Raw genomic sequence first — 23,212 nt, forward strand, 5'->3', positions numbered from 1 at the left:
ATTTAAACCCTAGCGTCGCCACTGAATTTACACGTTTACAATAATTTATAAAATTTATTTTTATATAGAATAAAAAAGCAATAATAACATAATAGTAATAATTTTCTTATAAAAGCAACAATAATAATTATAATAAAAATAAAATTAAACTAACTTATGTGAGGGGGTATAAGTTAAAAATTGAATATATGAAGCGATGATTAGATTTAAAATTATAATATTTTATACATAAATACAAAATACTAAAACGTAGGGAATTCAAAAGTTCAATTACAATTGATAACGAATAACATCGACAACATATAGAATAATATAGATATTGAATTAAAATTAATAAAAATTAAAATTAATACATCAATGATTGATAATAATAAGTCCAGAGTGCTCAACGTACCTTAAAAAAAAAATTCTTGGGACCAAAATAAATAAGATTTTGTAAAAATAAAGTAAATATATGTCAATATAAATTTCTAATTAAGATAGGATAAAACTTTTACCAGAGGAGTACAAAGAGATTATAATTCTTAATTGAGATATGATAAAATTTCCACAATAGGACATACTTTAAAAATTTTAAATAATATAAAGCTTCTCAATTAGGAATTGTATTAAATTATTCGTTTTATTAAATTTATAATTATTTTGTACACTTAAAGATTTTTTCTTTTAATATTTTTTATTTTATTAGTCATCATTATATTATAATAATAAATATACTAGGGACATTAATTAATGGAGTTCCAATACTAGTCATTTATGTAAAATCCATGTACTAAATAAATAAAACCATATCTTTATTAATTGACTAATAATAGATTGATTGTGTAGAAATAAAAGATATTTAAATAAATTAGAATAAAATAAAATATCTTTCTTTTTTTAGAAAAAATAAAATATATATATTTCTTTTTAACTGCTAAAGAGGGAATTAACTCTGATTGGATCGAAAGGTTGGCCAATTAATTAGTGCTTACCATATCAGCATCTAAGAACTAATTAAGCATAAAACATATATTTCTTAATAATAAATAATTAATATACTATATTATATATAGCATAAAATTGGTAAATGGAAAGAAAACTCACTGCCCATATAAAAAAGAAGGCTAACTCGCTTGATATGCGGTTTTTCTCCCTTACCAATTATAATAAATATACGTTATAAATTTAAATAGAAAGTTATAAATAGTCTATTTTAAACAGAAGTTACCAAATCTATATTATTATTATATTTAAATTTTTTATCCAACGAAATTTAGATTAATCGGAAATTAATATAACTAATTATACATTTATTTTTACAATTAATAAAATTAAAATGCTTAAAGATATTTTTATATTTTTAGGAACTTCAATGTTCCTCCTCCCGCCTTCTTCATTCTCACTTTTATGTATGTTGTAGTTTATAGATTAATAAATAAATGAGTATTAATTAATTTTTTCAGTTTTACCTTTATCTTTATTAAATATGATAATTAATTTCTACAATTTTCCAAAATCCATCATGTGATTACCTTCTTCTTTCTCTCATTTAATTTTAACGGTGAATTAACGGAAAAGAAATTATTGAGATTAAAGGTAAAGTGTAGTATAATCAAAATATAAATAATTTTGTTAATTGAAAACAAAAATTAATTACTTTTTTAATTATTACACAAAAACTTAAAGATGATATAAAAATGAACATTGGAAATAATAAAATATTAGAGAAGTTTTTCCACTTGGCAGATGCAATTAATATAATCCCTTATGTAATCTATTGGATTGGAATTAATCCACACTATATAATCCTTGCCAATTATAATAAACTATAGAAAGTTATAAATCTAAAAAGAAAGTTAATATATTTAATACAAAATAATTAGTAGATTATGGAAAATTATATAGTCTATTATAAATAGAAAGTTATAAAGTCTTCATTATATGTATTTTTTTCATTGGAAATATTAAATAAGAAATTAATATAATCAATTAAAATAGAATATTATTTTTACAGTAATAAAATTAAATTTCTTAAATATAATTTTATGGATATATAAATTTAATAAGGACATTTTAAGCAATTCTAATATTTCCCTCAACATTTTCACTTGTATATATATTATCGATTGTAGATTAGGAAGTAAATTATTATTATTATTTTTTTCCAATCTCAACCTTATCTCTACTAAATATAATAATTGTTTTCTACAATTACCTTCCTCTTTCTTTCTTTTAATTTTGTACTCGTTGACTTTTATATTTTGTAAGTAAAAGAAATTTAATTTATATATATATAATATTTTATTATAAATTATAATATTATGAATAGTTTATATTACTAAAAATTTAAAAGCATTCATAAAATAATAAAATAATATTTAATAAAATAATAAAATAAAAAATTTCTTAATTAAATAACTTGTTAAGGAAATAACATAGCTATAATAGTCCCTGGATAGCTATGGCTATTATAGCTATTCGGTAATATAGCGTTTGAACTAACTTTTAAATGTTAAGGTAGTATTTTATGAAAAGTTAACTCGTATAACATTTAACTTTTAGCGTTTTATGAAAAATTACTCAAATAACTAACAGCTAAACACTATTAAAATAACTAACAACTACGTAAAAGCTAATTTTTGCCGAACAGATCCTAAATAATCATTATTACTAGTCATACAGCTCTTATTCGACAAAATTAGTTATTTTAGTTAGAAGTTTAGTTTATGGTTTTTTACATTTTAGTGTATATTATTATATTAATTTATATTTATTCCACTAAATTTTTACCTTTTGCCTTCACCGAATTATATACTTTTATGCATTCTCTCCATCAATTTACCTTTGCCGTTGGTTTTAGTAACTATTAGTTGTTTAAATAGTTGTCAGTTGTTTTATTAGTGTTTCATCAAACGGAAAGTAATATTTTATAATTCGCTCTCTCAAACTTTAAGCATTAATATAAATGCAACGCCACTAAATGTTTTGATTAACTCAAAACACTAAACACTACATAACGTTTCATAATTATTATTTATTTTACTAGCGTTTCATTAAACGTAAAAAAATAGCGATTCATAATTCGTTCTTTTAAACTTTAAATACTTGTATAAATGCAAATTACTAAAAAAAAATAGGCTCAAATTACTAAATAATATTATAAATAATAAAGATAGTGTTTTGATCAACTCAAATTACTAAAATGCTACGTATAAAGCTATGATGCGTGACCGGACCGTAATAGATTTATATCGTTAATGATAGAAATCATAGATATTAAGGAATGAAATCTTAGATAATAGTTCGCGAGAAAATGAAGATTCTACATGAATTAATTATATTTGTGAATCATTGAGTGAGGTCTCTATATATACTAGTCAAAAAATGAAATTTGATAATAATTGAACAGTAGAAGGTAAGAAATAGATCTCAAAATGAAAGAAATAGGAAACAGCATAGCAAGAGAAGATGTGAAATTGGTAGTTACAGTTGGAGTGTATATACAGTTATTAGTTAATAATTTAAAAAACAAAAAAAAAAAAAAAAAAAAAAAAAAAACGAAATTGGTAAGCTGTATTATTTGTTCTTTTGCTAATCCCGTCATTCTCTGCTTTCGTCATTTTGATGTGATTGGTTTCCCCCTTTCTCTTTTCTCTCTTAAGTCTTAACACCTTCTCTTTTCTTTATCAAATTAGTCTTCTTTCTTTCTTTTTCATCCAGGGACTATACCAATGATAATATTAATAATATTAGCAATAAAATTTTCATAAAATTAAAATTACTTATAAACCAATTTAAATTTTATTGTAACAAGTTAAATTTAATTAACTACATTTTTTTATATATAATATAATATTATAAACTATCTATATTATAAAATATGAGAAACCAATATTAGCTCTTATAATAATTAATATGTTAATCATTATTTTAGAGCATCATTTATAATTTTGAAATTTTTTTTTCCTAAAATCTATAAGCATGTAATTAATTTTATGGTTGCATTTTTGAGAAAAAAATTCTTTCAATGTACTATTATATGGTTTGCTAACATAATATATTCCTTAATAAATGACAATAAGTTTTATTTATCTTTTATAAACTAAGTTACTTGTAGAAAATAATTATAATTAATTAGCCGCTACAGCGAAAGTTGTGTCAGGCCTAACTTGAACCATTTAGCACGGCTCTTTTATTTTAAATGATTATTTTTCAGTTAGTCATCGTATAAATTATTCAATTGTGGAAAACTACATAGATACATTTTACGAGAATGAAATTTAAGAAAGACTTCATATGACGATTTGGAACTAAGTAATTATTTATTTTATTTTTTAGTTAAACAAAATAAAACACTAGCTAGCTAGTTGAGTTCTTATACAAGCCTCAAGAATATAATTATTTTTGTATAAACTCTAAACACCATACAGATTCAGATTTTCCACATCAACCCAAATATCCTGTCCCATTAGCCTAAGAATTTTTCTCTTCACTTCAATTTTATAGTGAAAAACTCCTTTAGCTGCTTCTTCTTCCTTCTTGTAAAAAACAACCTTATCACCAACCCTAAGGTCTTTATTATGAACAAATTGAAGCCATCCCTTGGAAAGAACAGGCTTTTGATATATCCCTTTTCGGCATTTGAACCGGAACTTCCATAACTCTCCTTTGATGTCCTTAACCTTCAAATCAAAAACTAGACGATGATTATCACCTTCAAGAAATGAAAAATGCTTTAATGAATCGCTTGGAACTGATAATCTTCTCTCTATATCAGTTCGTGTTAGTAACTTTGATAAGAAGGCCTTCATGCTTCACAGGAATTTAACTTCTCCTTTTGTTTTTCTAGCTAGCACTCGCTACAAATTATATATATATTAAAATTTTTCTATATTCAAGAAAATTCTGTTGGAAGCATAGAAACCTCGACGAAGTTTCAGGCACAAATTTTCGAGCTTCGTAGAAATTATTGAAAGTTTTTCAATTATTTAACACTGAAATTTTCTTGTCTTCACACACCATGATGGATTTTTCTAGACATGTTTAATGTCTCACTTTTGCCTTAACAAAATGTGTCCATGATCTGAGAAGTAACGATTTATATATTGTCTTTAGCTTTTGAAGCACAATGTTCTTTTCATTTATTTCCTTTTCTTTACAGCGAAGTTGTTGTTGATGTACCTTTCTTAGTATTGTCAAGGACTAATACATCTTGGGTCAAGCACGCAGCAAGTCTTTTGTTGGTCAAACCGTTTGACTCATTCTATTCTTAATTTTGATTTAAATTTAAATATAATTTTTTTTTTTTTTTTAGAAAAAATATAGAACAGTTGATTTATGGAATGATAAATTTATAATATTAAGTTTAAGTTTTAGTAAATTTTTGAAAGATATATAAAATAAGTATTTTTGAATTTTATACAACACAAATTCTATAAAGAATTACCAATAAACATTTCATTTAGTAATGGAATACTCATAATTCTATTTTTTGTTGTTTCATTCCACGAAACAAACAAGGCCTAATTTTTAAAGTCTCCCCTTTCACTTACAAGAAAGTTTTTATTACAGAAACTTCTGTTATTAAGTGGATGATAGAAACTTTTCCAAGTTATTCATGCGTGAAGAGAGGGAAAATTCTCCTGTCATCAAAATTCGATGAAGGACAAAATTTCTAGTATAATTTTATTTATACATTAATGGGTTTATGGTAATTGTAAAATCCTGTTGATGAGCCAACTAGAGATCCATCCTATTGTATCACTCGTAATATTATTTCGGTTCGTTGAGTTTCCCAATAAATAAAAAACAGAGTCAAAAACAGTAAATACGAAAAGAAAATCAATCTATTATATTTAGCATTACAACAGATAGATTCTTACTTATTATCAAACTCCAAACGGACTATAGCAAGAAGTAATAATAACTCGAAATAATTTCACAAATTTGCCCAAAAATTCACACCAAATAGTCTAATATTTCTTTGAACCTGAATCTTAAACCTAGTTTCAGAGTTAAGTTGGTAATTATTATTACTCATAACCTCCTCATAGATAAATATCTGATCACCATCTCTTAAGTTCTTTCTACGAGCAAACTCAAGCCAGCCTATAGAAAGACAACGTCCAACATTTTCATCTTCTTGAAAAGTGCATGGGAAGATCCATTCATAGTCACTGTCATCGTAGACGTGCATGTTGACAAGCTGCCCCTCTTCAAAGGGTAGTTGCTCCCTAGTGAAGATGGATAACTGAGTTTCAATATCTGTTTTGGTCAGAATTTTTGAGAACAGTAGTTGTCTTGCCATTTCTTGGTTTGCTATAGCTTGAAAGATACTTAGGTGTATAACTAATCTTGGAGAAATCTACGTCGATCTCTCGATCTTATAGAACCGTTAATATATAAGCGTCTATAATGCCGAGAAGGTTCAATTAAGGTGTAATGAAATGAGAAGATACATTCAGATTATATATGCACCGTAATAACAAAAAAATAGAAAGAAAGTTCCGAGAATTTTCGTATTAATTAAGATGAATATATGAATTTTTCTATTTATTCTATTTAATTTAATCAATGACCTTTATATAAATTAACACCCTAAATAATAATTAATTTATGCATCATAAATTATGAAAATAAATTAGTTTATCCTAATTTGGAAAACTTAGTTATAATTATACTTTTGTAGTCAAAATTGGAAATATTTTGCTAATTTAGCAATGAGTTTTTATTTCTTTTTTAAAACCTCTAAAGGATTAATTAAGGTAGCTTGACAGATAATTTTCTTTATTGGTGCATGGTTTTTATGGCATAGGTTTTACAGCTTTTGATTTTCTTTCTTTTTTCTTTATCTTTTCATGTCAACTTCTTTAAGAAGTTATCATAATAGCATTTTTTTTTTCCATTCTAGACCCTTAAATTTTAGGAGTTTATATAAGTTATTTCTAGTATATATTATAATATAAATTATTAATTGGTAATTCATTTTTCGCCTTCAACTTATCCACATATATAAAATTAGGTGACCTACTGCGTATTGCGCAGATGTATAATATTTTTTTATTATTATTTAAAATTATAAATATGCTTGTTGATTAAATTTTAAAAAATCGAATGTCTTTGTACAAATTACATGCACTTGTGAAGAATCTCTCATTCTTATATAGAATTAAGATAATTTTAATTTTGAAAAAACAAAAGAAATTGCACAGAATGTTAGATACAAGCAAGGCTAAACACAGATGATAAAATTGAATTACAAAGTGAATTAATTTTATTAATTTTAGTTCGATTTAAGTTGTTAATTTGTGAATATTTTTTGTGGGACTATAATTTTTCTCATGGTCAAGTTAACTCAAAACACATCGTTTCAAATAGAGAAATCAATAAATTATTATTAAAAGTATTTGCTCAATTAAAAGTATTTTCTAAATAGCATCAAAGTTCAAGCTTTTTGTACTAATTTAACCTTTTGATTATTATATCAATGAATTAATTCATTTTTACAATTAAATTTAAGTTTCATTATTACAAATTGGAAGGGCAAAGATGAATTGAGTAAAAGGTTAGAACTCATGAGATGAACATGTGTGATGTGGGCTTACTTGGAGCAATCAATGTTAAAAGGTTACTAACATTTTAATATATTTCGCCCAAACCCACGTAAGCTCATATCACGTATTTTCACATCATGGATTCTTACATCTTACTCAATTCACCTCTACCTTTTCAACTCTGTTAAATTATTTTTAAAAAATATATAAAAAATATAAATATGATAGTCAAATTTCAAAACGCTCGAGTGTGTCTATACATATGTAATGCATGCATGCATAAAGTTAAAACATGTGTGAAGTGGGCTTACTTGGGCCAACGAATGTTAAAATGTTACTAACCTTATAGCATTGGTTTGCTCAAATTCAAGTAAGCTTATATCACGTATTTTCACATCATGGATTCTTACCTCTTACTCAAAAAATTCACCTGACCCTATTAACTCAGCTAAATTATGTTAAAAATATATATTATAAAAAATATAAATATGATAGTCAAATTTCGAAATGCTTAAGTGCATCTATACATATGCAACGCATGCATGCATAAAGGTTAGAACATGTGTGATGTGGGCTTACTTGGGCCAACCAATGTTAAAAGGTTACTAAGCTTTTAGTATTGGTTCGCCCAAACCCAAGTAAGCCCATATCACGTATTTTCACATCATGAATTTTTACCTCTTACCCAATTCACATCTACCATTTCAACTTTGCTAAATTATTATATATATATATATATATATATATATATATATATATATATATATATATATATATATATATATATGATAGTCAACTGCTCGAGTGTGTCTATACATATGTAACGCATGCATGCATGCATAAAGGTTAGAACATGTGTGATGTGGATGTACTTGGGCCAACCAATGTTAAACAGTTACTAACCTTTTAGTATTGGTTCGCTCAAATCCAAGTAAGCTCATATCACGTATTTTCACATCATGGATTCTTACCTCTTATTAAATTCACATCTACCCTTTCAACTCTGCTAAATTATTTTAAATATATATATATGATAGTCAAATTTTGAAACGCTCTAGTGTGTCTATGTATATGTAACGCTATGCATGCATAAAGGTTAGAACATGTATGATGTGGGCTTACTTGGGCCAATTAATGTTAAAAGGTTACTAACCTTTTAGTATTGGTTCGCCCAAACCCAAGTAAGCTCATACCACGTATTTTCACACCGTGGATTCTTATCTCTTACTTAATTCACCTTTACTCTTTTAACTCTGCTAAATTATTTTAATATATATATATATATATATATATAAAATATAAATATGATAGTCAAATTTTGAAACGCTCGAGTGTTTCTATACATATGTAACGCATGCATGCATAAAGGTTAGAATATGTGTGATGTGGGCGTACTTGGTCCAACCAATGTTAAACAGTTACTAACCTTTTAGTATTGGTTTGTCCAAACCCAAGTAAGCTCATATCACGTATTTTCACATTATGGATTCTTACCTCTTACTCAATTCACATCTACCCTTTCAACTCTGCTAAATTATTTTAAAATATATAAATAAAAAATATAAATATGTTAGTCAAATTTCGAAATGCTCAAGTGTGTTTATACATATGTAACGCATGCATAAAGGTTAGAACATGTGTGATGTGGGCTTTGTGGGCCAACCAATGTTAAAAGGTTACTAACCTTTTAGTATTGGTTCGCCCAAACTCAAATAAGCTCATATCACGTACTTTCACATCACGTATTCTTACTTCTTACTCAATTCACCTTTACTCTTTTAACTTTGCTGAATTATTATAAAAAATATAAATATGATAGTCAAATTTCGAAACGCTCGAGTGTGTCTATACATATGTAACGCATGCATGCATAAAGGTTAGAACATATGTGATGTAGGCTTACTTGGGCCAACTGATGTTAAAAGTTTATTAACCTTTTAGTATTGGTTCGCCCAAACCCAAGTAAGCTCATATCACGTATTTTCACATCATGGATTCTTACTCAATTCACCTTTACCCTTTTAACTCTGCTAAATTATTTTAAAAAATAGATATAAAAAATATAAATATGATAGTCAAATTTCGAAATGTTCGAGTGTGTCTATACATATGTAACGCATGCATGCATAAAGGTTAGAACATGTGTGATATGGGCTTACTTGGGCCAACCAATGTTAAACGATTACTAACCTTTTAGTATTGGTTCGTCCAAACCCAATTTAAGCTCATATCACGTATTTTCATATCATGGATTCTTACGTCTTACTCAATTCACCTTTACCCTTTTAACTCTGCTAAATTATTTTTAAAAATAGATATAAAAAATATAAATATGATAGTCAAATTTCGAAATGTTCGAGTGTGTCTATACATATGTAACGCATGCATGCATAAAGGTTAGAACATGTGTGATGTGGGCTTACTTGGGTCAACCAATGTTAAACGATTACTAACCTTTTAGTATTGGTTCGTCCAAACCCAATTTAAGCTCATATCACGTATTTTCATATCATGGATTCTTACGTCTTACTCAATTTACCTTTACCCTTTTAACTCTACTAAATTATTTAAAAAATACATATAAAAAATATAAATATGATAGTCAAATTTCGAAATGTTCGAGTGTGTCTATACATATGTAATGCATGCATGCATAAAGGTTAGAACATGTGTGATGTGGGCGTACTTGGGCCAACCAATGTTAAACGATTACTAACCTTTTAGTATTTGTTCGCCCAAACCTAAGTAAGCTCATATCACTTGTTTTCACATCATGGATTCTTACCTCTTACTTAATTCACATCTACCATTTCAACTCTGCTAAATTATTTTTAAAAATATATATAAAAAGTATAAATATGATAGTCAAATTTTGAAAAGCTCGAGTGTGTCTATACATATATAACGCATGCATGCATAAAAGTTAGAACATGTGTGATATATGCTTACTTGGGCCAACCAATACTAAAAGGTTACTAACTTTTTAATATTGGTTCGCCCAAAACCCAAGTAAACCCATATAATGTATTTTCACATTATAGATTCTTACCTCTTACTCAATTCACCTCTATCCTTTCAATTCTTGGTAAATTATTTTAAAATATATAGATAAAAGAATATAAATATTATATTCAAATTTCGAAACGGTCAAGTGTGTCTATACATATGTAACGCATGCATGCATAAGAATTCACAAATGGCAAACTCGTTGGCTAATTATCTCCCTTCTCAATTCGCAAATTTATATATAGTTTCTGCATGATTGACATTTGGCATTTTCCTTGACTAATTTTTGGCCAAATCTACACCAAGTCTTTCCATATCAGACACAAGACAATTGTCTTCGACAGTTTTTTTTTTTTTTTTTTTTTTTTTTTTTTTTTTTTTTTTTGCGTATTATACTTTTCTTATATAATTTTTTAATTTACCCATATAAAGAAATTCAAATATATTTTCTAATGTAATAATAACAAATTTCAATGACTAATTTTGATTATATTAAATTAATATATAAGAAATAGCAGTAGATTGCTAAGAAATGGTAACTATTGCGTTGTCGATTGAATACCTCGCCAAGCAAATATGGTAGCTCATGTTATGGCTGGAGCTGTAGGCATCTGTCTCGTTAAGCTTTTCCTGACTTTTTTAGCTTCTTCAAATTTAATAAAATTAAATGGCTTACTGATAAAAAAAATCTTGCTGGCCCTTTTATATGGAGAGAGTCTCCATTTTTTTTTTTCAAGAATAAGTTTGTCGAGGCTAATTTTGGATATCTAATGCTAAGTTTTTCTTATTCAGCAAGTTAAACTGCCAATTCCAATATGAAACCCTGTGACTGAGGTACCAAAATTGAAATCAAAAAATCGAAATTTTTGAGTCAATTCCAACATGAATTTTTAATAGTTCAATTATGGTTCAAATCATATATATATCATTGTATTTATATATTGTAAAACACGTTATTCCTTCAAAATCCAAACAAGATATATCTCACATTGTAGGAGCCATATAGGCATATTGGAAGTGAAAAAGCTTGAAAAAAAAAAATAAGAGAGAAAGAATGGAAGGAAAGTAGCTAGGAAGCATTTCCAAATACATAAACTTTATATTTTACATTACAACCCACTCATATATTGAAAGTCCTACAATTTATCATATTTAGGTACAAAGTTGCATAATTTGTAGTGGGCATGTTCTTGAACCTTCAACTCATTTCATTATCCCTCTCTGGCTGCCAATTAAGCACCGAGGTTCATACTGATATCATTTGCAACATTTTTTGCATCATTTGTAATGCCTAATATGCCATTTCTGGAAAATCCAATGCAGTAAATACCGTTTTCCCCTTTCCAGTGGCTCGGAAATGAATTTTTTGGCATCCCATCATCGTTAAATATGAAACTATAGTCCTACACAACAAAAAAGAATTCATCAATGGTAATTAACTCATTTGTTGTTGCAGTTACAATAAAGATTAGTATTTCTTGGAAATTTTTACCTTCAGCCAGTCTTTAGCTACGCTTTTGTAGCCCGTCGCGAATACTATTGCATCAAAATGCTGCTTAGTTCCATTTTTGAACTCTACCTTATCTTGAGTAACTTCAATCATCTCAGGAACAACCTTGCAAAATAAAGTATTTAATCACAAGAATCACTAGAAAAAGGAGATGTTTTATAGAAACAAAAATTTTATTTTTGCTTGTTTTACCTGTATTTCTCCTGAACGAATTTTCTTGACTGTACCAACATCAATAACAGGAGTTTTTCCTGTTAACAGTTTGTGAGTGAAAGGTCCATCGGAGGGTCGATCGATCCCAAATGGTGACAGGTCACCATATTCAATTCTTGTTTCCAGGCCAACCAAAGCATCCACCACGCTCAGTGGAAGGTACTTCAAGAGCCGCATTCCTCTATATATCATCTCCCTGGTTACAACATGAAACTGCAAAACCATTTCTATGACCATCTTCTATATTTACACACAAATTATTATAATTTCAGTTTAATTGTATTAGTTTTTTAGTTTTTCTATTTATTTGTTACAATTTGGCATAATTAATTCTTCCAAGCTGGTGACCTCAATGCATGGAGGCCATGCAATAGATCCATCCAAATCTGCCATCTTTTCATTTAATTTCAATTAACAAGTGAAAATGATGGGAAAGAAAAAAGAAAAGGAAAAGAAAACTTACAGGGCTTCTAATAACAATTGAGGGTCTGGCTCCATAGTTAGAAAGATCTAAACTGATCTCCATTCCAGAATTCCCAGAACCAACAACAAGAACATTCTTACCCTCATATTCAGACCCATTTTTATACTGACTAGAGTGAATCAGACTCCCAGAAAAACTGTCAAGCCCAGGAACCCTAGGAATATAGGGACTGGAATTTTCACCAGTTGCTACCACTAAAAACTTAGCAACATAACGTTCAATTTCTCCTGAAATTGAATTCTCAGCTTCAACAATCCATTTCCTTAAAACTTGATCAAAAGAAGCAGAAACAACATAGCGACTAAACAACGGACTTAAATTATACTCTCTAACATATTTATCCATGTAATCGATAAACGTTTCCTTTGGCATGAAAGTAGGTGTCTCGGGCAAGTGAGGCATGTAGGGTAATTCACAGAACTCTTTGGCTAAATGCAAGTGGAGGCGATTGTACGACCTGCGCTTCCATAGGGAAGCGTGACAATCTTCCTTTTCCAGCATAATATTGGAGACCAAGATGTTAGAGAGACAAACGGACATGGCTAGCCCAGCTGGGCCAGCTCCAACAATTAGAACGGTTGTTTCCATTGTTAAACTGAAAGAGTTTCTCGAAAGCAGTGAGAAAGAAAGTTTCTTTCTTGATTTGCAGTGAGAAAGAAAGTATGTTCCTTGATTTTCAGTGGAAAAGTTAGTAAGGGCCTGCAGTTGTTTATATAGTGGAGAAGAAAGAAAAGAGAAGAAAACGGCTCATTGGGAGTGGTAAGATACTTTTGAATTCAACAGACGGGTTTTGAATTCAACAGACGGTTTTTGTAAGATTAGGATTTCAGCGGTTGAAAAATATTTGTAGAGAGAGAGACAATTATAAATTTTAAAATAAGATTATCTCGTACCTAAAAAGGGATTTGAAAAGAAGAAAAAATGGATAATTACAAAGAAAAACTTACAAATAAGGACATAAATACTTCACCTGCCCCTAATTAGGGCTTTTATTAGAGAATCTCAATGTATGAAATTGTTTAGTCTAAATTTTTATGAAGATTGGAAAAGGAGATGTATTTTGGTTGGTGGTTATAATTATTGTTAAAATAACCTGCTTTTTTTAAGGTCCACTTACCTTTATTTCTTTTGGTGAAGTCTTGGTAAATTTTGGTCTTCTTGATTAATTAATTTAATTTGGGTTTAATTTATATTGAGAATCAGCAATTTGTTATCTTTTCTCTTTTCTTTTTTTTTTTAATTGCTCTCTACATTTTCTTTAAAAATCTAGATAATAAAATAAGTGTGAAATCGCAAATTGTCATTATAGTTAAAATTTTTTATAATTTAATTATTGAAAATTTGTTAAAAGAGTTAGAATAATTAACTCTATCATATTAGTTTTGGATTTGATCATGCATATTATAATTATGAGGATGTTTTGATTATTAATAATATATTATTCTTGCGAATATCCAAAAAAAAAAAATCTAATATCTATATTAAAAGACAAAAATGGGTTGAAAATACCTCTAATACAAGTACTAAAAAACAAATAAATTAATAAAAATTTAGAGAACAAACATATATATCCCGTATCCTTCAAAAAAAAAACATATATATCCTCTTTTTTTTTATCTTTTTCACGTATTTAACTATAATTATTAATTAAGTGGCAGAAAAATGTATTTACATTTGCTTCATTTTCTTTTAATTCTTCTTCATATACAATTATACATATTCAATCTATTAGTATCGTAATAAGAAGCATTTTTTTTAATAGTAACTTTGTGAATATAAAAAGGACTTCATTATAAATAATCTTATAAAAATAAAAAGAAATATACATTATGTTAGATAGAATTATGTTGACTAAGTTAGAATCATATGATATATATTATGTGCACTCAAAAAGATAAATTATGTTGGCAATGAAAAATGTTCTATGAAGCTTTAATTACATAAATAAAAATGATTATGAGTAAGAACAAAAGAATGGAAGAATTGCTTTTCTTTATGTTAACTAAGTTAGAATCTTATAATAAATTACATCACCTTAAAAAGATAAATTATATTGCTATCGAAAATGTTCATGTAGCTTTGATTACATAAATAAAAATGATTATGAGTAAGAATAAAAGAATGGAAGAATTGCTTTTCTTTATGTTAACTAAGTTAGAATCTTATAATAAATTACATCACCTTAAAAAGATAAATTATATTGCTATCGAAAATGTTCATGTAGCTTTGATTACATAAAATAAATATAAGAATCTTGTAATATATTATATTAGCTTAAAAAGATAAATCTTGTCGGTATCGTGGAGCTTTGATTACATAAAATAAATATAAGAATCCTGTATTATATTATAGTAGCTTAAAAAGATAAATTTTGTCGGTATCGAAAATGTCTGTGAAGCTTTGATTACATAAGAAAACTTTTTTGATACAAACATAATTTATCTTTCTAAATTGACGTAATAATATAATAAGATTCTAACTTAGTCAACATAAATTTTATTTATCAAAACTTCATAAACATTTTCGATACCGACATAATTTATCTTTTTAAGCTGATATAATAAATTATAAGATTCTAACATAGACTCTATATATAAATAAAAGCAATTCTTTCGATCTTTTATTTTGTCATAAGTGATCATTATCGCTCATAACCGTGAATATTTGCCCTATTGGTGTTCAGTTACATGTTTTCTTTCTCTTTTTAATGCCTATGTTTCATAAGTCTAAAACATATACATACCTAAGATACGCTAAGGACTAGATAAAATAAAAAATAATAAGTTCTATTACAATAAATTTTAACCCTAGATCTTAAATCCTAAATATAAAACCCTAAAATTTAAATCTTAAACCTCAATGAAACCATGAACCCTAAACCTAAATTTATTATTTTTACATGTATATATATTTTTCCTATTTTTTTATTAGAATTTGAAAGGTTTGAAGAACCTTATATCATCATATGTTAAAAAAACTTAACATGAATTTGAAACCACAAATTAAACGTTAGTGATCAACATTTCAAGCTTGACATATATATATATATATATATATATATATATATATATATATATATATCCCAGTTTAAAGCATATAACACTTATTGGTAAAATGAATTAACATTTTTCAACCGCAATCATAATTACCGTATGTAAAATTTTATCAAAGGGGTAAAGGTGAAAACGAATTTATAGGAAAAAGAAAAAAGCCAACCCTTCATTTTTCCTTTTAGCTTTTTTTTTTTTTTATTTTCCTGAAACTCCTTTCGTCATTGTTTGCAACTGAAAACCATATATAGCTGCAGTTACAAATTGCTTTCATTATGGTAACTTTAATTAGAAATTATTAATACTTTCCAAAATGCAAAAGCTATATGAGAGACAATAATTTATTAATTTGACTACTAAATAAACATTTCAAAAAATGCTTAGATGTTGATTAGATACATTTTAATTTAATTTGCCTTTTATTTTTTAATTTCTCTTAAATGGTCTTTAAATTAAAGTCTTCACTTAAAATTCATAACAAATTCAAAGAAAATAAATAAGAAATTCTCACATATTTTGCAAATAGACATTTATAGGTGAAAAGGGTAAGATTGTTCAGAGACATTTCTGAAAAAAGGATAAAGATAGTGAGACTCTTATGGATTTAAAGAGACATTTGTAAGAAAATTTGATTAGTAGGTGACATTTGGAAGGAGACTTTAATTCTTATTTTAATTTAATAATTTTAATAAATAAATTTCAAAAGATTTTGTAAAATTTATTTAAATTTTCATGAAAGAAGAATTTTCTCTTTCCTTTTTACTTATTTTACTAAAAATCTTTTTCTTCATTGTTTGTAACCGAAACCAGTAGCTATTTGTTGACTATGCAGTTGGCTTTTATTGGTAATTTGTTTTTTCAATAGCAAACAATTTATTACTATGAAAATAATTGAGAATACTTGCCAAAAATGCAAAAGCTAGAGTATATTGTAATTAACTTAACATTTTATATCTATACACCAAGGTATATCACAGTGGTAAGTGTACATACGACCTGACAGTAGATTAAAAGTTGAAAATCTAAAATTACGATTAATGAGTGATTTTTATCACTCATAGCTCCAACGTGGACACTGTATTGTGTGCGTGTATAATATATAGACACACACAAATGTGAGTATAGAGCATAAGAATATTGGAATTGCCAAAGACTAATATTTAGTTTTTTCGAACCTGTACTGCACTGATTTTTACATTTTGCAAGTAAATGTAACTTAATTTTTATTTATTTTTTATTAATTTTTATTATAAATTATAATATTAAGTATGAATAATTTATATTACTGAAAATCTAAGAGTATTGCACGAAATAGAAAAAAAGAATTTTTTTTATAACATAATAAAATAAAAATTTTAACAATTAAAGTTAAGGAAATGATATATTTCTAATAAAAAATATTATTATAATTTTACAATTAAATTTTCATGAATATAAAATTACTTATCGACCAATTTATGTTTTCTTATGACAATTTAAATTTATATTCTTAGGCCAATAACATGAAATTGACGTGTATATGCAGGGAATGAAATGAACAATTGACATGTTTAATCCAACCCATATTACAAATTTGAAATAAAAATTAATAATAACTATATATTCCAAACCTATTCAAATAGTAAATCTAATTTCGTTTGTCCAGGAATTAGAAGGAAAATTATATTCATATTTTTGTTTTCTTGATTTAAGTATTAGAGAAGGAAAATTTTAAATTTTAAAAATTACAACTTTCTTCAGGTTTAACATTATTTTAGAGAAAAATATAAAAGAAAACTATAATACAAGAATAGGATTGAAAAAAGAAAAATGACAGCATGTGCTTTACTCTTCACTCTTCAATCTTCATACTCTGTTTCCTCATCATCATCCTCATTGTTTTCCCCATATCTCCAACCATCTTCTGCCTTGTCACGATCCTCCTCCTCAGTCTCTTCACTATCTTCCTCTTCATATATTTCTTCTTTGACTGGCCAAGATTTTTTCACCACATTTAGAGTGGCCCGAGCTGGACTTGAACCTTTCCGTTGTGTGATTTTTGCTGGAGGCATTTTCAAGTTTGGCTTGGACCGACTATGTTTCTGATTTTTACCATTGACGCGCTTCTCAGGATAAGCATCTTGATCACTGCCCTCATCCATCTCATTATCGCCATTGGGAGAGGCATTCTCAGCGTTTTCATCTGGAAAATGGCCAGGATGCTCTTTTCTCAAATGGAGTTTAAGCTTGTATTCATGTATGTAGGCCTTCATGCATCCTTCGTAAGGACAAGCATAAGGACGATCTGAAGAACCGGAGCCATAGGTCGCTGCAGAAGGCTTGGAAACTTTGGTTACCTTCTCCATAGGAGCAGCATATTTCACTGTCTCAGCAGCTGAATGCTGTATAATTGATAGAGATTCTAGTATCAGATCATTATAATAATACACACACACACACACACACACACACACACACACACACACACACTAAGATCCATAAATAAACAGGGACACCATGCATACAGTTGGAAAATACGAAACAAAAAGTTATTGCACCCGTAAATTTATACAGTGAGTTAGGTTGCTACATTATGAGTGATAACCTAATTCCAAAAGTAGTTCAAAAATCAAACAGTGAGACTAATTATCAGAACATTATTAGTATAAAAATTAACCTTTTCATGGTGAGCTGCAATGTGGTTCTTCAACTTGTACTCATGAGCGTATCTCTTTCCACATTCTGGGTATGGGCAGATATGATAGTTTTCTTGTGAATGTGTTTTCATGTGTGACCTGAGGTTGAAATCCAGGGAAAAAGCCTGCAGTTCCCACAAAATTGGAAAAAAGAAACAGAATACCACGTATAAGAACATTCAAATACGAGCTACATAAAGATAATACCTTGAGTACAATGATACACAGTGATACAGAAAAAAACTGGACTGTTTAGCAGTTACAAGAACCCTCACATAGCCTCGATAAACAGAAACATTGTTTCACGGCCCGTTTGAGATCTCAGTCATTTTTTTATATGAAATGATATGTAAAATATTCCAAGTCATAACTTCAAATTGTGTTTTAATCTGACTATGAACCACAGAAACATCAATAAAGTCAATGCTAGATGAGAACATGTCCAAGCAAATAAAGACCAAAATGTGGAGAAGTAACAATATCTGGTTAAAAAGTGAAAATAATAGCAAAACCTGAATGTAAACAAAAGCCAGAAGAATTAATTCAGACTTTGCAAAGATATTGTTTCACCTTAAACATCTCATTATAAAATGCCAATAGAAGAAAAAGATAGTCTTAAAGAAAATAAGAGAATACTTTTATGGTAGATAGATTTATCACCTTACCACAGCCTTCATGTGGACATACAAAATCTCTTTCTCCTGTATGAATTAAGAAGTGTCTTTTCAACTTCGAACTATCTAAAAATTTCTGCAGCATAAAGAGAACCCTTAACAACAGTGGACCCTAATGCAGAATAGGGAAAACAGTAGAAGGAAACATCGAAACTATTCCAATTCTGAATAACAACTAGATGAACAAACTAAAATTATAAAAATATCATCTTTGATACCTTTCCACATCCTTCATAGTGACAAACATATTGTCTCTCTCCATGGATATGAGAATGCTTTCTCAAAGCACCGGCATCTATAAAGGTTTTTCCACAGCCTTCGAAACTGCAAAGGAAAAGAACCTCAGTGGTAGGTTCTGGTTCTGGTTCTGGTGGTGGAGGTTCTTTCGCCTTCTCTTTCAGGGCCTTCAATTGGTTCTCTATATGTGACAGCAAAAAGCATGGAAAGAGTTACATTTGGAAGTCAACAAATCAAAAATAAAAGCTGCCTACAGGTCCATCCCCATATACAACTATAAGAAGCTTCCCCAAAATAGCGTTGTCTAAGATTAAGTGCATAATCAAAACTAATGAGACAGCAGGTCAGATGACCACATTTATAAAGTGGAGGAAGATTAATTATTCACTGAAGACCAGATTATTCACTTAAGATCAGACTTTCCCCCTCAAAAACTAGGAACCATCATTCATTATATTGAAAATATTCTATCTTTTCCTTCTTTCCTCCTTCCCCATAATTTAAGAACTGAGCTTTCACTCAAGTCTGATCAAAACCCTTGAACAATCTGTTAATGGCCAAACTTAAACCCACAGAGTATGGAGGAACTATGCATATTGTACACTATTGACCTCCATAATGCCTAAAAATGAAACACCTACATTTCAGAGAAGCAACATTGAAATCCAGGCCCATCAAATTGGGAATAGAGTGTCATGAACAATACCGATGCTTTGCAAAGAAAATTTAAAAGATATTTATGCATGCATACTAATTTCCTTTTCTATATAGCCAATTCTACCCTGTACCTGAACTTAATAACAAATTGTGAACTAGAAAGACTGCACATATTTGCCTTAAACTGTTGCAATACCAATACTCCACATAGCTCAAATTGATTGACCTTCAAACATTATAACAATTATCTCAAAGATTAAGGCATCAACATTAGCAATTTAGTTGAACTTTCATGTCAATGCGTCACTCACACTTAAACTTTTATATGAGACACTGGTAGAGCATCAAAGTACTAGAAAAACTACCAAAACTAACATAAAATCCAAGGCCCTCCTAAAGAATATTCCAAAATTAAAAACCATGAATGGAAGAATAAAATAAATCTAAAGAAAAGAATGGGCGAAAATAAGTGCAACTCACCATTTACCCATCTCATAAGGGAACACTTCCCACCAGTTGCCACGACATCTTGGGGCACCCTAAGAAAAGAATTGGTGAAATTATTACATAAACAGAAACAAGTAGAATGACGCATAAGGGAGCACTATAACCATTTACAGCTTGACAACAACAGTGCAAAACTCCAAAAATAACTCAATTCTGATGTGAAGAATTATAAATGTAAATGAAATAGAACGAAAGGGGAGAGATGGCAGTAAGTTTACAGGCAAAGATTGAATGGCAAAATGAAACTTGTGTAATCATATTTATTGACATCTAAATGTAACTTTGCTTGTATATTGGCTTCGAATCCAAAACAAACACAACAAAATGTCAGGGACGAAGGAAATCTAAATATAAAAATTTCCTGAACAGAAGCAGATAAAACTGGAAGAAGAAGACAAATACCAACAATGAGTTCTATTCAAAAGGCTTACTCAATTTTCATCTCACAGTTTAAAGAGATATGTCCGGAAATTACCATAATCAAGCTTCTAGAATGGCAAATCAGCATATGAATGCCTTCTAAAGTCTTATTTTCCCTTTTTTTTTTAACTTACAGTTTTAACTGAAAATAAAATCAGAACCAATACTTCACCAATTCTTTCTTAAGTCACCTTAGCATAAAGCTAGAACAAAAATTTCAATCAACCAAAACAACAATTCAACTGAACTAACAGGAACCAAAAAGCCGAAACTCGAAACAATCAATCAATTTAACCAAAATATTTTCTGTATAGCACCATATTTAGCTCTTACACAACTTCAAGTTTAAACTTTAAATTTTTTTTTTTTTTTAATTATCCTGAGATTTCTTGACAATCAATATCTATTATTAAACAATAACAGAACAGATAATCATACCGACACAAAAATGAAAAACTGAAAATTAAAAGTTAATTACCATTCTCTGAACCATTTAACAGCAGGAGTCTTAGATTTGATAATGGGGCGTCGCTCGAATAAATTGTGAGTGAACTGAGTCTCCATTGTCCTGTTAAGCCTTTCTTCGCATCAATCGCCTTCTTAAAGCAAGAGGCTTTTCAACCGATTGAGGGATTACAGGCTTTACAATGGAATTATATAGAATTAGGGTTAGGGTTTCAATTATGATAGAGAAGAACAAAAGGGCGTAATTGGATTTGTAAGAAACAAAAGTGAAGAAAAGCTTCAATCGTCCTTGTTCATGTCGAATTAGTCTGTTACGTTAGGTTTCTGAACCGGAATGAACCGCCCGGTCCAGAATAGGGTAGACTCACAATAGAGTTGATACAGGATGCTTAATTTAATTGAGTTTTAAAAAAAATACTGAACTTATCAATGAATGTAATTTTTTTAAAAAAAAAAAGAAGAAAAATTTCGTATTAATTAATATATTTCTCAAAAAAAATATTTAAATTAATTAATTAATTAACTAATTAATTAAGTTAATGCTAATATTTTTATTAAATCTTTTAACTTAAAAATCACAAAAATTATTGAATAATAATTTATTTACAAGTTAAATGTTTTTAATAAGTTAAATTGAAAATTAAGAAAATCAACAAAATTTTATATAAATTATATATATTTAACTAAAATCTTTTTTTAGTGAGGTTCAATTTGCTATATAAACTTGAGTGTAATATACAATTTATTAAAAAATCTAACTTTTTATATAATTATCACATTAACATTAAATTGAACAAGTAAAAATCCAAATTTTGACAAACAAAGCAAAATAATAAGTTCTAATATTTTTAATTAATAAAATTATTACAATTATTAAAAATAAACATTATTAAGTTATGAAAAATAATAGTAATATGTTAAAAATTATTATTTTTTTATTCTTTTTAACTACAGATTGAGTTTTTGATCATTTGGTGTAAAATTTAGATAATAATAAGCAAATTATATATCCTATTTAAATTTAAGAAGCAAATTGAATATTCTTTATTTCTTACTGCTCCTTTCTTTTTATTTTATTTATAGTTTAAACATAAAACTCAAATTTGCTCATGCTCTTATCGGTTAATGTTTCTTTATCAGTCAAATGTATATATCCTCCATTTCCAAAAATCAAAATTGCTAATCTAATATAATATTTCATGTTGTTATTCGTCCACTAACAATGGTGACTTTAGAGCAGATTATATAATCCATTGAATATATTCTATGAATTTAAATATAACTAAATCAAATTTTACTAAATAAAAAGAATTTTTAAATAAATTTCACAACAATTCAAAATTTTATTACAAAACTCTCCTTTTAGCTTTTAAAATTATTATGTTTAGAAAGATAAAAACAAATGAATTTTCAATTTTTGAATTTATTATTAACATAAAAAATTTATTTACAATTGTTCTAAATATGAAAAATTTATTTACAATAAAATTCATTTATAAATGAATTTCACATTTTGAATTCGTTTATTTATACAAAACTGAGCGTCAAAGTCTAAAACTTCAAACATCACTTATGCTAAGTGTTTGACTTAATTAGGCCAAATTAGCGTTCCATTAATTATTTATATTTCCAATCATGATAATCAAAAAATAAATGAAATAAATTATCAATATTCCCTTCAATTTTTTACAGAATAATGCTAAATGAATGAAAATAATATTAATAGCTACACAGTAAGAATAGTTTTTTTTCTCCAAATACAATTATCAAATAAAAAAT

General features: G+C 27.8%; 2 protein-coding genes across 2 annotated transcripts; both read right to left on the minus strand.

The window, feature by feature from the left end:
• Positions 1 to 11,598: 11,598 nt before the first annotated feature.
• On the minus strand, positions 11,599 to 13,517 carry YUC10 (Flavin-containing monooxygenase family protein). The gene is made up of 4 exons (XM_012211246.4): positions 12,728 to 13,517; positions 12,244 to 12,477; positions 12,034 to 12,156; positions 11,599 to 11,944 (listed from the first exon to the last, which is right to left on the minus strand). The coding sequence occupies exons 1-4, from the start codon at positions 13,334 to 13,336 to the stop codon at positions 11,774 to 11,776; spliced, it is 1,137 nt and encodes a 378-aa protein (XP_012066636.1). The 5' UTR covers positions 13,337 to 13,517; the 3' UTR covers positions 11,599 to 11,773.
• Positions 13,518 to 17,446: 3,929 nt separating this feature from the next.
• YY1 (zinc finger (C2H2 type) family protein) lies at positions 17,447 to 21,719 on the minus strand. The gene is made up of 6 exons (XM_012211247.4): positions 21,447 to 21,719; positions 20,522 to 20,580; positions 19,366 to 19,565; positions 19,134 to 19,223; positions 18,455 to 18,598; positions 17,447 to 18,179 (listed from the first exon to the last, which is right to left on the minus strand). The coding sequence occupies exons 1-6, from the start codon at positions 21,530 to 21,532 to the stop codon at positions 17,637 to 17,639; spliced, it is 1,122 nt and encodes a 373-aa protein (XP_012066637.1). The 5' UTR covers positions 21,533 to 21,719; the 3' UTR covers positions 17,447 to 17,636.
• Between the last annotated feature and the right edge of the window lie 1,493 nt (positions 21,720 to 23,212).

This window comes from Jatropha curcas, chromosome 6, assembly GCF_041381405.1.
Source record: "Jatropha curcas cultivar XTBG-Jc1 chromosome 6, XTBG_Jcur_1.0, whole genome shotgun sequence".
Taxonomy (NCBI): Eukaryota; Viridiplantae; Streptophyta; class Magnoliopsida; order Malpighiales; family Euphorbiaceae; genus Jatropha; species Jatropha curcas.

Bases quoted from the DNA above. Each gene is read 5' to 3' on its own strand.
- YY1 (XM_012211247.4), bottom strand. From the start codon at position 21,532: ATGGAGACTCAGTTCACTCACAATTTATTCGAGCGACGCCCCATTATC. The intron at 19,566-20,521 runs GTGAGTTGCACT...TGTCACATATAG, and splicing joins CCTTATGAGATGGGTAAATG to AGAACCAATTGAAGGCCCTG. The intron at 18,599-19,133 runs GTGATAAATCTA...TGGGAACTGCAG, and splicing joins CACATGAAGGCTGTGGTAAG to GCTTTTTCCCTGGATTTCAA.
- YUC10 (XM_012211246.4), bottom strand. From the start codon at position 13,336: ATGGAAACAACCGTTCTAATTGTTGGAGCTGGCCCAGCTGGGCTAGCC. The intron at 12,478-12,727 runs GTAAGTTTTCTT...ATGGTTTTGCAG, and splicing joins CAATTGTTATTAGAAGCCCT to TTTCATGTTGTAACCAGGGA. The intron at 12,157-12,243 runs GTAAAACAAGCA...TTATTTTGCAAG, and splicing joins TTCGTTCAGGAGAAATACAG to GTTGTTCCTGAGATGATTGA.